Here is a 13,630-nt window from a genome sequence, read left to right as displayed (position 1 = left end):
TCCTATCTTCTGAAGAATGAGGACTAAGTCATATATACCAAATAGTATACTAGATAGCATAGTGGATAGAGTACCTAGAGTCATCTTCTTGAGTTCAAATCTTTCTTCAGACACTATCTGTATCACCCTGAGCAAGTCACATAATCTTGTTTACCTCAATTTTCTCATGAGTCAAATAAGCTGAAGAAGGCAATGGCAAACCACTCCAGTATCATTGTCAAGAAACAAATGGGGTCATGAAGAGTAAGGTTCAGCTGAGAAACAATTGACCAACAACAATACCAAGTAGTATTTGGTGAAAGCACTAATGAATGAGTATGTTCTCTTTGTATTAATAGAAAAAAAAAACAAAAAATATGGACACCTGACTGTCCCCAAAACAAATACCCACATGCATTTCAGAGGCAGAATGGGTCAGTGAAAAGACCAAGGGATTTGGAATAAGAGGACTTGAGCACTCTCCTAATTCTGACATTAATTGTCCTAAAATCAATCCCAACTCTTCACATTCTATATTCTAACATTCTATCATGTAAGGTTCTTTTCCTCTCCGAGATTTCTATGTCCTGACATTCCATGTTCTTTGATGTCTTCCAATCCCAACATTCTATGTGTTAACTTTTCATGTCTACCGCTTCCAAATCTGACAAGCCAAAAAACCTTGGAAATGCCCAAATAGTTTGACATATACAACTTAGGAAGTCCTTTAAAAGAGGCAGGAAGACTTAAAAAATCTCTCCAAACAAAGACTTTTGTAGAAGAAATGTAACTTACATTAATAATGTTGAGACCCTGAATTTTTGCATAGCTGATTTATATTTCCAGAGCACTGCTGAAAGAGCCCCACCTCTGTCTCTTTTGCTCTAACTGATTTTGCTACAGAACAAAGTAGGTAGATGTTCAGAAAATCATTGGCTTACTATAGCCTATTGACGCGGGCTCTTAATTTTCAAAGCACATCTTTTTGGTTTTGTTTTCCAAGTTAATTTTAAAAGTCCTTGTGAACATGCTCTAGGAGAAATGGAGAGTCTGAAAACAATGGATCTAGGGTACAAGGCTTAGAGTCAAGACCCCAGGATTTTAAATCTGGCTTTGATAATTATTATTCCTGACCCCAATTAAGGCATTTCCTTTTAGTACAGCCTCAATTAACTCATTCACAAATTGGAAATCATGAGAGATATAGTACCTGTCACGCAGGGCTATGATAAGGAGAATGTTCTATAAATCTGAAAATGTACCCAAGCCCTGTCATTCTTCAAAGACTGTCTTGGCCTGACTGGTTCCTAAAAAGGAAGTACACGTGTAGAATCTTGTGTGTGTGTGTGTGTGTGTATGTGTGCGTGTCTGTGTATTTGAGAGAGAGAGAGAGAGAGAGAGAGAGAGAGAGAAGAGAATGACAGAGACCAACAAATAGACAAAGATAGAGGCAAATTAGAGAAAAATGTTTATCATTCTGTTTCTAGTCAAGAACTGGCATTAGGGAAGGTTTAGGAAAAGAGTCACTTAAAAAAAAAAACCCACCACAGTTCTTACTGGCCTGAGAAACAGAGTAACTACAATTATTAGGAAAAATGCTTGGAAAATATTGGTTAATTACCCAGAGCTCTGGGAACCAAAGGCAGACAGAACAGGTGGGAAGAGAGGGGAAAAATCTGGCCAATATTATCTTATTGTTTTCTCCAGGGAAAATCACTGTTATGATACTGCAGTAACTTTCTAATGAAGGAATCCCTTTTTACTGGGCCTCTTTGCTTTCTCAGTCTTGAACATAAGAATTATGTACATAGCGATTTACAATTTGCAAAGCAAGGATGGAAATCATCAAGTCATGTCATGATAATGTCTACATAAAAGGAAACTTTCAGAAATCCTTTAGGCAGGGCATTTGAACCAGAGAAAGCATTTATTCATGTTCCTTTTCAAAGTTAGGAGGAATTCCACTGCTATTATCTATCCAATCTCTCCATATGCTAAATTCATTCTCCTTCTGCTGGCTACAGAATTAGCCTGACACAAGGTGTAGGAGAGAGTAGCCTAGGCCCTGGGATGATTTCTTCTCAATTGATTGGGAAATCAACATGAAAAGAGAAGTCAGGGATTTCTAAGAAATAATTTGTTATGTCATTCCCTTGAATGCATGGATGAAAGCAAAATCAGTTCCTCTTTCTTGAGAAATCAAGGGTTCAGCATCAGCAACCACTTAGCTAGCCAACCCCGGAGAACACAGATAGGATCGCACAAAGGAAGTGTGATTGTTATTTCTTTTGCAAAAGACAATATCATGAATTTTAGATGGGAAGCATATGCAAGTGAAAATCATCTAATCCAAACCTTAGATAAAATGCTTAAGATTCACTATTTGACTTGTAGGCATAGTTGAAATTCTTAGTATTCTAGCAAATAAGAGTGGAAATGATGAACATCTTTGTTTTGTCTCTGGTGTTATTGGTAAAAATTCTAGTATTTTATTTTATAAATGATAATTCTTGATTAATTTCAATTCAATCAATAAACACTAAGCAAGAACCTACTATGTGCTGGACAATGTTTTAAAGTTGGCATTCTATTTGGAGGGAAAGCTGGATATTTTTAATGATTTTTAAGGAAAAGTTCCTTTATTCCTATTCTTTTAAAGGCATGAGTGAACACTTTATTTTGTTTGAACCTTTTTATATTTATTAACATAATTACATTATTTTAAAATTTATGCTTAAACTTTTCCTAGTAAACAAGCCATCCCTGAATTCCTGGTGTGACTTCACTTTAGGTGAAGTTAATATCAATATCCATTTCTAAAGAATAGAGTTTCACTATGCAGTGTCTAAGAGCTCTCTATGGGTGTGGAACAATGGATATAGTTTTAGACATTCTTAGTATCTTGATTAGATATATGTAACTTCCCCCTCACCTGACCCCCAATCTTTTAAATAAAAAATAATTACACTGGTTGTGGGTAGGAAGGATATTCTGAAAAATGTAAGTGATAAAATGAATGCTATCAACAAAGTTACTTTTCATATGGGAAAAGAATGAAGACAGGAAAGTATGACTTGAGGATTTGTAGATTGGTAAGCTTCTTCAGAGCAGGGAGTTTTGTGTTTTGTTTGTTTCTTTGTTTTCTGACTCTGTGACACAGTATATAAAATGCTATTCCTGATGTAAAATCTGGCCTCACACTTGATAGCTGTGAGAACTTGGACAAGTCAATTAATTTCTATAACTCAGTTTCCTCCTCTGAAAAATAAAGATAGGGTCTGCCTCTCGTTAGTTATTAGTAGTATTTAGTAGTAGTAGTAGTAGTAGTAGTAGTAGTAGTAGTAGTAGTAGTAGTAGTAGTACTAGTAGTAGTACTAGTAGTAGTAACAGTAGGAAGAGGAGGAGAGGCATAGATACAGGTATCAAGGAATGACATATAGTCACATTGGAGCAGGGAATATAGGGACACAAGATCTACCTCTGACTTACAGTAGTTGTGCAACCTTGACCAAATCATTTAACTTCTTTGTGTCCTGAGTTCCTTTTTCTAAGACTGAGTTACAGAGGAGTGGCATACATGAAGTCACAGGTCTGGACCAAGCTCTCCAACTCAAGCAAACCAACAAAGACCCTCTCTATCTAGCACAGGGTATTTTACATAGTTAATACTTATTGTTGTATTAAGTCTCACCCAGATTTCTAAATCAATTTTCCCATCAGGATGGATAGATATATTTGGAGGGCAGGTGGGTAACTCAGTGGATTGAGAAGCAGGCCTAGAGATAGATGGGAGGTCCTAGATTCAAATCTGGACTCAAATCCTTCCTAGCTATGTAACCCTGGGCAAGTCATTCGAGCTCCATTGCCTATCCCTTTACTGCCCTTCTGCCTTACAACCAAAATACAGTATTCAAACATGGAAGGTATAGCCTCAAAAAAAAGTTAGGGTTTCAGAATTTAGAAGAGCCCTGTTGGTTTTCAGTATCATCAGATCATATTATTATTGATCTGGAGCAGGAAGGGACCACAGAGCCCAAAGACCAAGCCTTCCATTTTATAGATGAGGAAACTGAGGCCTAGGAACAGGCCATGGTCACAAAATTAGGATTTGAACTCAGGTGCTCTGACTCTAGAATTAGTGCTTATTACAGATTTAGAGTCAAAGTTTTGAGTCCTTCCTTGGGCATTTAATACCTTTGTAACACTGGGTCAATGACACCTTCTCTGAAACTTACTTTTCTTACCTGCTAAAAGAGGTTAATTATATTTGTAGTAGCTTACTGGGTGGGTTACTGTTCAGATCAAATAAGATAATCCTATAAAGCCATCTTTAACTATAAACATGGCACCAATACCAGGTGCAATTATCATTTTAAAAATAGCCTCATCGTTTACTTAAGTTGGACATTTACTTTTCTGTCAGATTCCTCCAAGTGCAAAGTAATCTAGGACTGCAAACTTCCTCTTCTAAACATCTTTAGCATGATCAGTATGGGGAACAACAACAATGACATGCTGTGGGAGTCCTTGGGGCATCTGCATGAAAGAAGAATGTGCCCAAATAATAAGACATCCCAATCATTCCCAAGAAAAGTCAGTTCACACTCATTAGACCATCTGAAGAGAAGTAAAATGATGGAAGAGCTGATAATATGAAGACAAAGTCATTTCTCTATTGGCTACAGAACTTCTCTGGAATGGCATCTCCATATGGAATTATCTGGGCAAGCTTGAAGGCTCTGAGCACAAAACAAGACATATCTTCTAGTGTGTCTTGAATATCCACTTTGCTTAGAATTATTCTTATACTACTGCATCTCAGAAACTATTTGAGACAGTGTTGAGACTTTTTTTAAAACAAATAACATACAGTTTAAATAAGGATAATATGACTGATGATGAGAACTGGTTTTGAACGTATGTATTATAAAGACTTTCCATGGGTTCAGGAGGCTGATGTCAAGGTCTTTCTCCATTCCCTTGAGTACATACATTTGAGTTGGCCAGACAGACAGTTCTAATAGTTCTGGTCTGTTTTTCTGCAGTCTCATATTGCAAATTCTGACTCCTCTCCATCCTGCAGTCCAGTCAGTCTTCAGGCCAGATTTCGCCCACTCACTGACAGAATCACTATCTGTATTGTGAATTATTCTATCCCCAATGTATTGTTACTATTAGTCTGCATATTTCTGAGATGAATCTTATTCTGTTATCTACCCATATTCATTGTCTACTTAGGGTCATAAGTGGTTTTCTAATTTCTGTTTCAACTTTAAATTTGATATTATCTGTAAAATCCATTGGTTTTCTCAAGAAGTCTCATGCTGTCCATCACTACAACAAATCATCCAATCAGAAAATTACTTAAGAACAACCTCTCTGACTTGGCTTTCTACTTGGATTCTTTACTCTATTACACATACATGTACACATACACAGAATCCCATCATACAGCCTGTATTGAGAATTCCTGCTTAGGTAGCATTACACTCATGGGTCAATGGCAGATATACAAGTTATTCTGACCTCATGGGGAAATAGAGAGAAATTTAAATTTTACCAATCTGCTAACATTGATCTTTAAGGCTTAAATTATATCCATTCCTTACACTAAAGAAACAAAGACTTAGAAAGGAATCCCTTCAAACTAGCATGATAACTTTTCAATCTATACATTTTACATGCACCTTCTACTCTTACAAAATAAGCTCTGAAATGCTGAGTTTGAGACTGTATCTCTCTACCACTCTTTATCTATAGTTTGGATGGTGTGTACTTCAGATGGAGTTACACAATTCATCAGATGTCAACACAACAAAGCCTGACTATATCTCCTCATTTTTGAGCTGTCACTGCCTTATATACAAATTTGCAATCATTCCATATGAACTGGAACAACCTCCAGGAATTGATGCAGAGTGAGAGGAGCAGAACCAGGAGAACATTGTACACAGAGACTGATACACTGTGGTACAATAGAATGTAATGGACTTCTCCATGGGTGGCAATGCAGGGATCCTGAACAACATGGAGGGATCTAGGAGAAAGAACACTATCCACATTAAGAGGAAAAACTGTGGGAGTAGAAACTCAGACGAAAAACAACTGCTTGATTACATGGATCGAGGGGTATGACTGGGGATGTAGACTCTAAATGAATATCCTAACACAAACACCAACAACATAGAAATAGGTTCTGGTCAAGGACACATGTGAAACCCAGTGGAATTGTGGGTCAGCTACCAGAAGGGTAGGGGTAGGGGAGGGAGGGAAATTATGATTCTTGTAACCAAGGAATAATGTTCTAAATTGACTAATTAAATAAAATTTTCATTAAAAAAATTTTACAATCATCATCTTCATGGGGCTATTCCTTTTCCCATGTCAGTAAGACAGAAAAATAAAATCATAAAGAAGGGAGGGGATTGTCTAAGTCATCTAATCTGATTTTCTGCATTTAGAGAAGACAACACTTAATTTTTTCTTCTTTTGAAAGGACCTTGATAAAAGGGAAGAACTAGAGAGAATACCAGACTAGAAACAGAAAAACTGGATGACTACAAGTTTCAATCTCATTTTTCATCAAGGTGTACCAGTAAATTGGAGAATATTAGAGATTCATTCTCAGCTTATAATAGTTGTTTAGTAATTTTTCAGTCATGTCCAGCTCTTTATGATCCAATCTGGAGTTATCTTGGCACTTATACTGGAGTGGTTTGACATTTCCTTCTCCAGATCATTTGACTGGATGAGGAAACTGAGGCAAAGAGAGTTAAGTGACTTCTTGCCCAGGGCCATACAGCTAATTTTTGAGATCAGATTTAAACTTGGATCTTCCTGACTCCAGGCCAGGTTCTCTACTTACTGTGCCACCTAGCTGCCCCAACTAATTTTTAGTTACCTTATCATCTTGTTCAATAGGGTTTAAACAGAAAAAGTCCCAAGGAGTCACTGTCTTGGTAGTATTCTTTCATAAATAACTCTTATAGTAGTTGTAAAAAATATATTTGTCATTTGTTGTCTCACTGAATCTTCACTTCAACTCTAGTAGCAGCAAGGAAAATAAGACGTGATTTTGCACATCACTTTGCCCTCTACTAGGTCTCCAAGCTTTGACAGTTTTTTGTTACAAGTAGATTGAGAAGATGATGATTTAAACAGGGGAAATCAAGGACATAGATGGCTAGTCAGGAGTCTAATAGTTTAAATTTTGTTCCTCTATTAACTAGCTGTGTGAACAAGGACATATCAATCAAAACCTTTTAAAACCTGGTTCCTTCTACTCTCTAGTATTCTTAAACCTTACTTCCTAATACCTCCTCTTTGACTCAGTAACACTGGTATCCTAGCTATTTCACAAACAAGACACTCCATTCATCATCTCCTCTGCTCCCAGAATTCTCTCAGGCTCTTTCATGACTGGAATTCTCTCTCTCTCCTCCATTTTTCTACTGACTTCCTTGGTGTCCTTCAAGTCCAAACTAAAATCCTACCTTCTACAGGAAGACTTCTCCAATCTCTATTAATTCCAGCTCCTTCCCTTTGTTAATTATTTTCTATTTATTGTGCTTATAAGTTGTTTTGTATATATTGGTCTTTATGTTGACTACCATATTAGATTCTAAGCTTCTTGAGGGCAGGAACTGTCTTTTACTTGTTTCTGTATTCTTAAAGCTTACCACAGGCCTGTATATAGGAAGTATTTAGTAAATGTTGACTGATTCATTGAATTAAGCTCTTTTCTGCCTCCAATCCCTCCTCTATAAAATGAGGAGATGGTTATGGAAGGAAGGAAAAAGCATTTATTAAGTACTTCCTATGTAGTAAGGACTGTGCTAAATGCTTTACAAATACTACCTCATTTGATCCTCACAACAACTCTGAAAATTAGGTAATATTATTATCCCCATTTTCCAGGTAAGAAAACAGAGGCTAATGTTAAATGGATGGTCTTTGGGGTTTTTTTTTCCTTCTCTTTTCAACTCAGCAAAGAATAGGGCTTTTGTCAGGAGTCTATTCAGAACTGATTAAAGGCTTTCATGGGCTAGTAAGGGCTTTCCCATACTAAGATGGGAAAGATCTGAGGTTAGATTTGAACTCCAATTTTGATTCCAAGACCAGCACCTACCCAATGAGTCACCAAACTTCCTTTATTGTTAGGGGCTTTGCTACTTGATACCTATGAGACGTTTGGCAGTTCATTTCCTCTGGGTTCAGGTTCTGGCTCTATCATTTGGCATGAATACCCTTAATTGATTCCTAAACTTTATTAACTTTCAATTTTCTTTGTTCATAGATGTAACAAGGGCATGGTCACCAGGGTTTTGGCTTAGACACTCAAGGTGCTACATTTAGAGGGCACTGAGTTTCAAAGGGGCTAGCAATATTTGTGATATTTAAGTAGCATAGAAACAACAAGCAAGGAACACCCAGGTAACCAGAATAATTACTTTAAATACAAAGCTATCAGTTAGTGGCTGAGGTGTCCTTTGCACAGTTTTTCTTTTTCCCTTGGTCATGAAAATCCTAGTTACAAATTCAATGATGACTCTAGAACTCTAGAACCCCATGGCCAGGACTTTAAGGGGGTCACCAATAAACCTTAAAGGATGAAAGGTAGGGGCCACCAGACCATGAAAGCCAATGGATGTTGCTGTTTGCAAATGATCAGGAGTATTCACCCAAGTAATACAAAGAAAAAACTCACCAGAGGCATGAAAATAGTCAGAGTTCTCATTCAGCCTCCATGCAGAAGAACGTCAAGATCATTCAGAAATTCCCCTCCACAGTTATTTTCGGCTATTGTTTTTTCACCTGGCAAATCTCTATGCAACCCCTGATCCAGGCCACCACACCACTGCAATCTGCCCAGCACAGTCCACTTCAGTGCCCCCAAAGATACCTGAGGCTGAAGGGAACCAGAGAGAAGCCTTGAACAACTCCCCAGCTTGGCTTTTCAGAGGCCTGCCTTCTTTTAGGAGCAAAGCTGATTTCAACTGGCTGGTACTTCTGACAGATGGACCATATGGAAAATATGAATTCTCTAACAAAGCAGAAATATGTGTTCAGCGAGTACTAGAGTTTATGGTCTTGTTTTCCACCTAAGTGGTCTGGGGAAAAATGTGGCACTGTCAAATATAATCTCTGATAGGCATGATGCAGACATTTTTAAAAGAACACAATTAGCACAAAAGCCAAAATAGAAATGAGAGACTGGGTTTCTGTAAGCAATCTAAGTTTATAGAGTGTCTTCCCTTATGAACCAGTATTGGGAGAGAGAGTATACAGTAATGATTATCCACATTTCTAAGTGAGGAAATTGAGGAAAAGAAGAAGTGAGAGCTAAGATTTTCCTGGAGCTAGCCAGTGGCAGAGCTGGGATTTGAACCCAGGAATCTCCTAAATATAAGTGTTTCCCAGAAGAGCCTGCTTTATCATCATTCTAAATCTTCTTATGGGAAAGGAAACATGCCCAGGACCATGCCCTAGTTGAGCTATTGAGGGGACATTTGTTTTGTATTTCAGACAAATATAGGAAAGTATGCAGGCTATACAACATCGGACAGCTCATTGGACCTCTGTTGGCTTCTGTGTTCTTATTTGTAAAAGAGAGGGATAGCCTAGATGACCTCCACGGGTTTAAGCAGAGGTAAATATCCTGTGAATGTGGTGAGCATTTTAAGCATGAGATTCTACAACATCATCTCAGGGCAGGGTCTCTGACTTTGAACTAAAGATGTGTTGCTGACTGTCTCCCTGACAGTCTTATCACAGTGCCTTGCACTGTGTTAGTGCCTGAGGAAGTAAAATTGATTGATATATGGCTTGCATGATTTGACTTTTTTCTCTCTGATCAGAATCCACTGGCCATGGAATAGGAGGAAGCCAGTACCTCAGAGTCACAGAAGAAAGGAGGGAAGGGTAACTCAGGGGCCTGGATATGCTACCAATCATAAGACATGCCAAGGACAGGGCATGTGAAAGGCGGCTGGGTGTGCTGACAAGGCTATGTCAGAAATTGCCCCAGAACTTATTTCTAAGGCATTTCTTGACATGGGGCAAAACACTTGGAGTATTCCTAGACAGTGGAATTCCAAGAGGTATTTGTCTTTAGGTCTAGTGTTCAATACCACCAAAACGCATTAAAGTTTCTAAGGAACTTGCTCAAGTCTTGTTGCATTCTAGAAAAAGAGAAGAAGGTGGAGAAGGATCTGAGGCTGAACTTGAACCCTGGTCTTCCTATCACCTAAATACCTAGTAATCCTGCAAATCTGAGAATCTTAGCCTGTGAGGATTAGATCATCTTGTCTGACTCCCTCGTTTTAGAGCTAAGGAAAGAGCTGGTCAGGAACTAAGGTCAAGAAGAGCTGGTTTGGAAGCAGCAGAATAGGGAATAGAATCCTAAAACCCTAGATTATCTTCATCTTCTTAATCTGGTATTCTCCCCATTATTCCATTATACTGCAAGGATGAAGCTAGCATAGAGAAGTGAAGAAAATTTTCCAAGGTCACACAGTTAGTTAATGGTTGAGATAAAGCCTAATTATCTTAACTTTTAGTCCTATGTTTTCCCCCCACTATCCATGTGTATAAATCTGTCTATATCTGTATCTATATCTACTTCTATCTATGTATAGGTTTTAGATGATGCTTTAAAGGTTGCAAAGAACTTATTGATATTGTGACATTTGATCCTCCTTCATGTAAATAATCAGTTTCTACTTTTCTTTCCTTCCCTTGAATCCCCTTCCCACAAAATAAAGGCTACTTTCTTTTAAAATTTGCTGAGTATTTTTATTTTTTAAAATATATATACTAGTATTGAGTAATGGAGAACTGAGTTTGTTGACTCGTGTTTTTCCCCCAATCTGGAACAACTAATAATGCTAATGGACTTATACAATATAGACATGAAAGGGAACTGAAAACTCATGTGATCCTTGGCCCCTCTTTTTGCAAATGGGGAAACTGAGGCTCCAAAACCATTTTGATCATAAATGCAAATGCTTCCAGTGATCGCTAAAGGAAATGCACACATAAATTCTATTTCTAGGGCAATGGTTGTTCATGTGCAAGTCCCAGGATATTTATTTGCCTCTTCTGATTTATTTACTTATTTTTATTTCTCAGCTAAAGATGGGCATTTCCACATGGAGCTGTAGCCCTCACACACTTGGTGCTTTGGGCCATTTGGCTCAATACTTCTTTCTATGACTTAACAAATGCTTGCCCTTCAAGTGACATCAATGATACATCAACCAATTTTCTTTGGTTTTCACAGGTACTGGCCTGTTTTGAGCCACATCCAACTAATTAGCTACATTGTCCTATATTTGAAACATGAAGATTGCAATTCCTCTTGAAAACATATAATGCTGTATGCACTGAATTAAGAAACACTTGCTGTAAACAGCAACTAAGTGATCTTAATTGTCTATATTGATGTCATATTGTCTCTATTAAAGTTTTTAATAAAAAAGTGCATGGCACAGCGAAACCTCTGAAATCTCTTGTTCTGCATTTTCACAGGTGAAGACTTAAGAACAAATGAAAAATCTCCTTCCCCTGTGAGAAGATGCTTTTGTGGGAGGACACTCATTAATTCTCTTAGATAACTACAGTGCTAATAAAAATGGATTGGTAAATAACTTTTTAAAAAGGCCCCTTACCTTCTATTTTAGAATCAACACTAAGTATTGGTTCTAAAGCAGAAGAGCAGTAAGGGCTAGGAAACTGAGGGTTAACTGACTTGCCCAGGGTCACACAGTTAGGAAGTATCTCAAACCAAAATTGAACTCATCTATCCCTAAGCCTGGCTCTCTATCCACTAAGCCACCTAGCTGCCCCCAATAACTTTTGACAGTGCATCAAATATTCTGCCTTGCAATACTTAGTGGACTTCTGAAGGGTAGTCACTCATAGCATGACCAAGATTTTCAATTCACCCATCCATTGGAATTCTTTAAAAACACAATTGTTACCCAATTTGGAAATTCCAATGGTAATGAACACATTTTCATAGTGACATACCCATTGGCAGAAGTACTGTGTTTTAAATATATTCCCAGTGTCACCTGAGATGAAGCATGGTCAGTGACTGAGCTCATTTCATCCACTGAACATAAATGTGGCACTGTCAAATCCTATCCTTTGGTCTTCTTGGGGCTCTTCATCTTCATGTAAACACAAAGTGCCAATCAGGAGGAAAAAAATAAGCACAGGTTGGCTAGAAGGCCTGGGAAAGTGACCACAAGGAAAAGGTATGCTTGCCCAAAACCTGTCCCTCCAAAACATGTGACCAAACTGGTACAAGCAAGGGAAGAAGGAATTCCTTCAGCATTGGGAGAAGGCTTGAAAAGGGGAATACAGGATCTTACTTGCACGAGTATCTCGAGGGGTTTGATGGATCCTTGACTATAAAGCACTCTCCTCCATTCACACAGAAAGTCTTATCCTTCTCAGAACATTTGACAAGATGACTAGTCCCAGCAGTGGACGTCGAGGTGGCTGGATGGGAGACAAAAAAGGAATAACAAACTCAGTTTCCTCACTACAACCACTCTTGTTATTTCGATTCTATGAAAAGGAAGTTAGTAGTTTAAAAACATCTGGTGCCTCTTTGGTCTTCCTTGGGTAGCAAGAAAGGGAAATGCAAAATTTCCGGGTATGCTTAATGAAAACAGAAGAACTATACCAAGCGCTATCATATCCAACTCAATGACTCAGCCAGAAACAATGGCAGATTCTTTGGTTAATTTGGGTCCCTTTAGAAGAAGGTTCACAGTCAGTGAATTATTCAAACTCCAACAGCATATGAAAATTCAACCTAATCCTTCAAGTTCCCCATTTTGGAAATACTTTGGGGGAAGACACTGAACTCCACTCTAGATTTTCAGGACACCACTTTCTCCTGGTTCTCCTATTTCTTTGACCATTTCTTCTCTATATCCTTTGCTGGAATCTCTTCCAGATTATACCCTTTAACTGTAGGGTCACTTAGGATTCTAACCTAAGCCCTCTTCCCCTCTCCCTCTATACCTCTTCCCTTGGTGATCTCATCAGTTCCTATGGATTTAATTAGCACCTATAAGCTTATGATACTCAAATCTACCTATACTGCCCCAGTCTTTTTGTCAACCTTCCATCTCACATCTTTAATTTTGCTTTAATTTTGGTAAGTCCAAAATGAAACTAAAAATTTTCTCCCTAAACCTGTCCCACATCACCCTTCCCTTTTATTATAGAAGGCAACACCATCCTCCCAATCTATTAGGATCACAACCTAGGAGACATTCACAATCTGGATTCTTCATTGTCGCTCAACCCATATCCAATTTTTTGCCAAGGCTTGCCAATTTCACCACTGCAATATCTCTCTAATATGTCCAATTTTCTCCTCTAATGCTGCCCCTACTCTGGTGTGGTCCTCATCACCTCCACCTGTATTATTGCACTAGTCTGCTGATGGATCTGCCTGCCTCAAGTCTCTCACCACTCCAATTTAACAATCATCCAGCTACTAAAGTAATTTTCATAAAGCACAGGTCCAAATACGTTACAACTACTCCATAAATAACTCTAGTAGCTTTCTATTGCCTCTAAGATCAAATAAAAAATGTTCTATTTGGTACTCACATCTCTTTGTAACCTA

The 13,630-nt window shown here is 38.1% G+C and overlaps 1 protein-coding gene across 7 annotated transcripts in view; it reads right to left on the bottom strand.

Moving 5' to 3' along the window:
• NRG1 (neuregulin 1) overlaps window positions 1-13,630 on the bottom strand; it is a 1,154,913-nt gene that overhangs the window by 33,463 nt on the left and 1,107,820 nt on the right. For all 7 annotated transcript variants that reach the window (XM_007495561.2, XM_056803721.1, XM_007495565.3 and 4 more), the window contains one exon: window positions 12,357-12,486. In XM_007495561.2, the coding sequence (XP_007495623.2) occupies window positions 12,357-12,486 (130 nt within the window). The remainder of the gene's footprint in view (window positions 1-12,356; window positions 12,487-13,630) is intronic.

This window comes from Monodelphis domestica, chromosome 6 (assembly GCF_027887165.1).
Source record: "Monodelphis domestica isolate mMonDom1 chromosome 6, mMonDom1.pri, whole genome shotgun sequence".
Taxonomy (NCBI): domain Eukaryota; kingdom Metazoa; phylum Chordata; class Mammalia; order Didelphimorphia; family Didelphidae; genus Monodelphis; species Monodelphis domestica.
The sequence above is the reverse complement of the archived record's forward strand: the minus strand, read 5'-3'. Positions and strand labels throughout refer to the sequence as shown.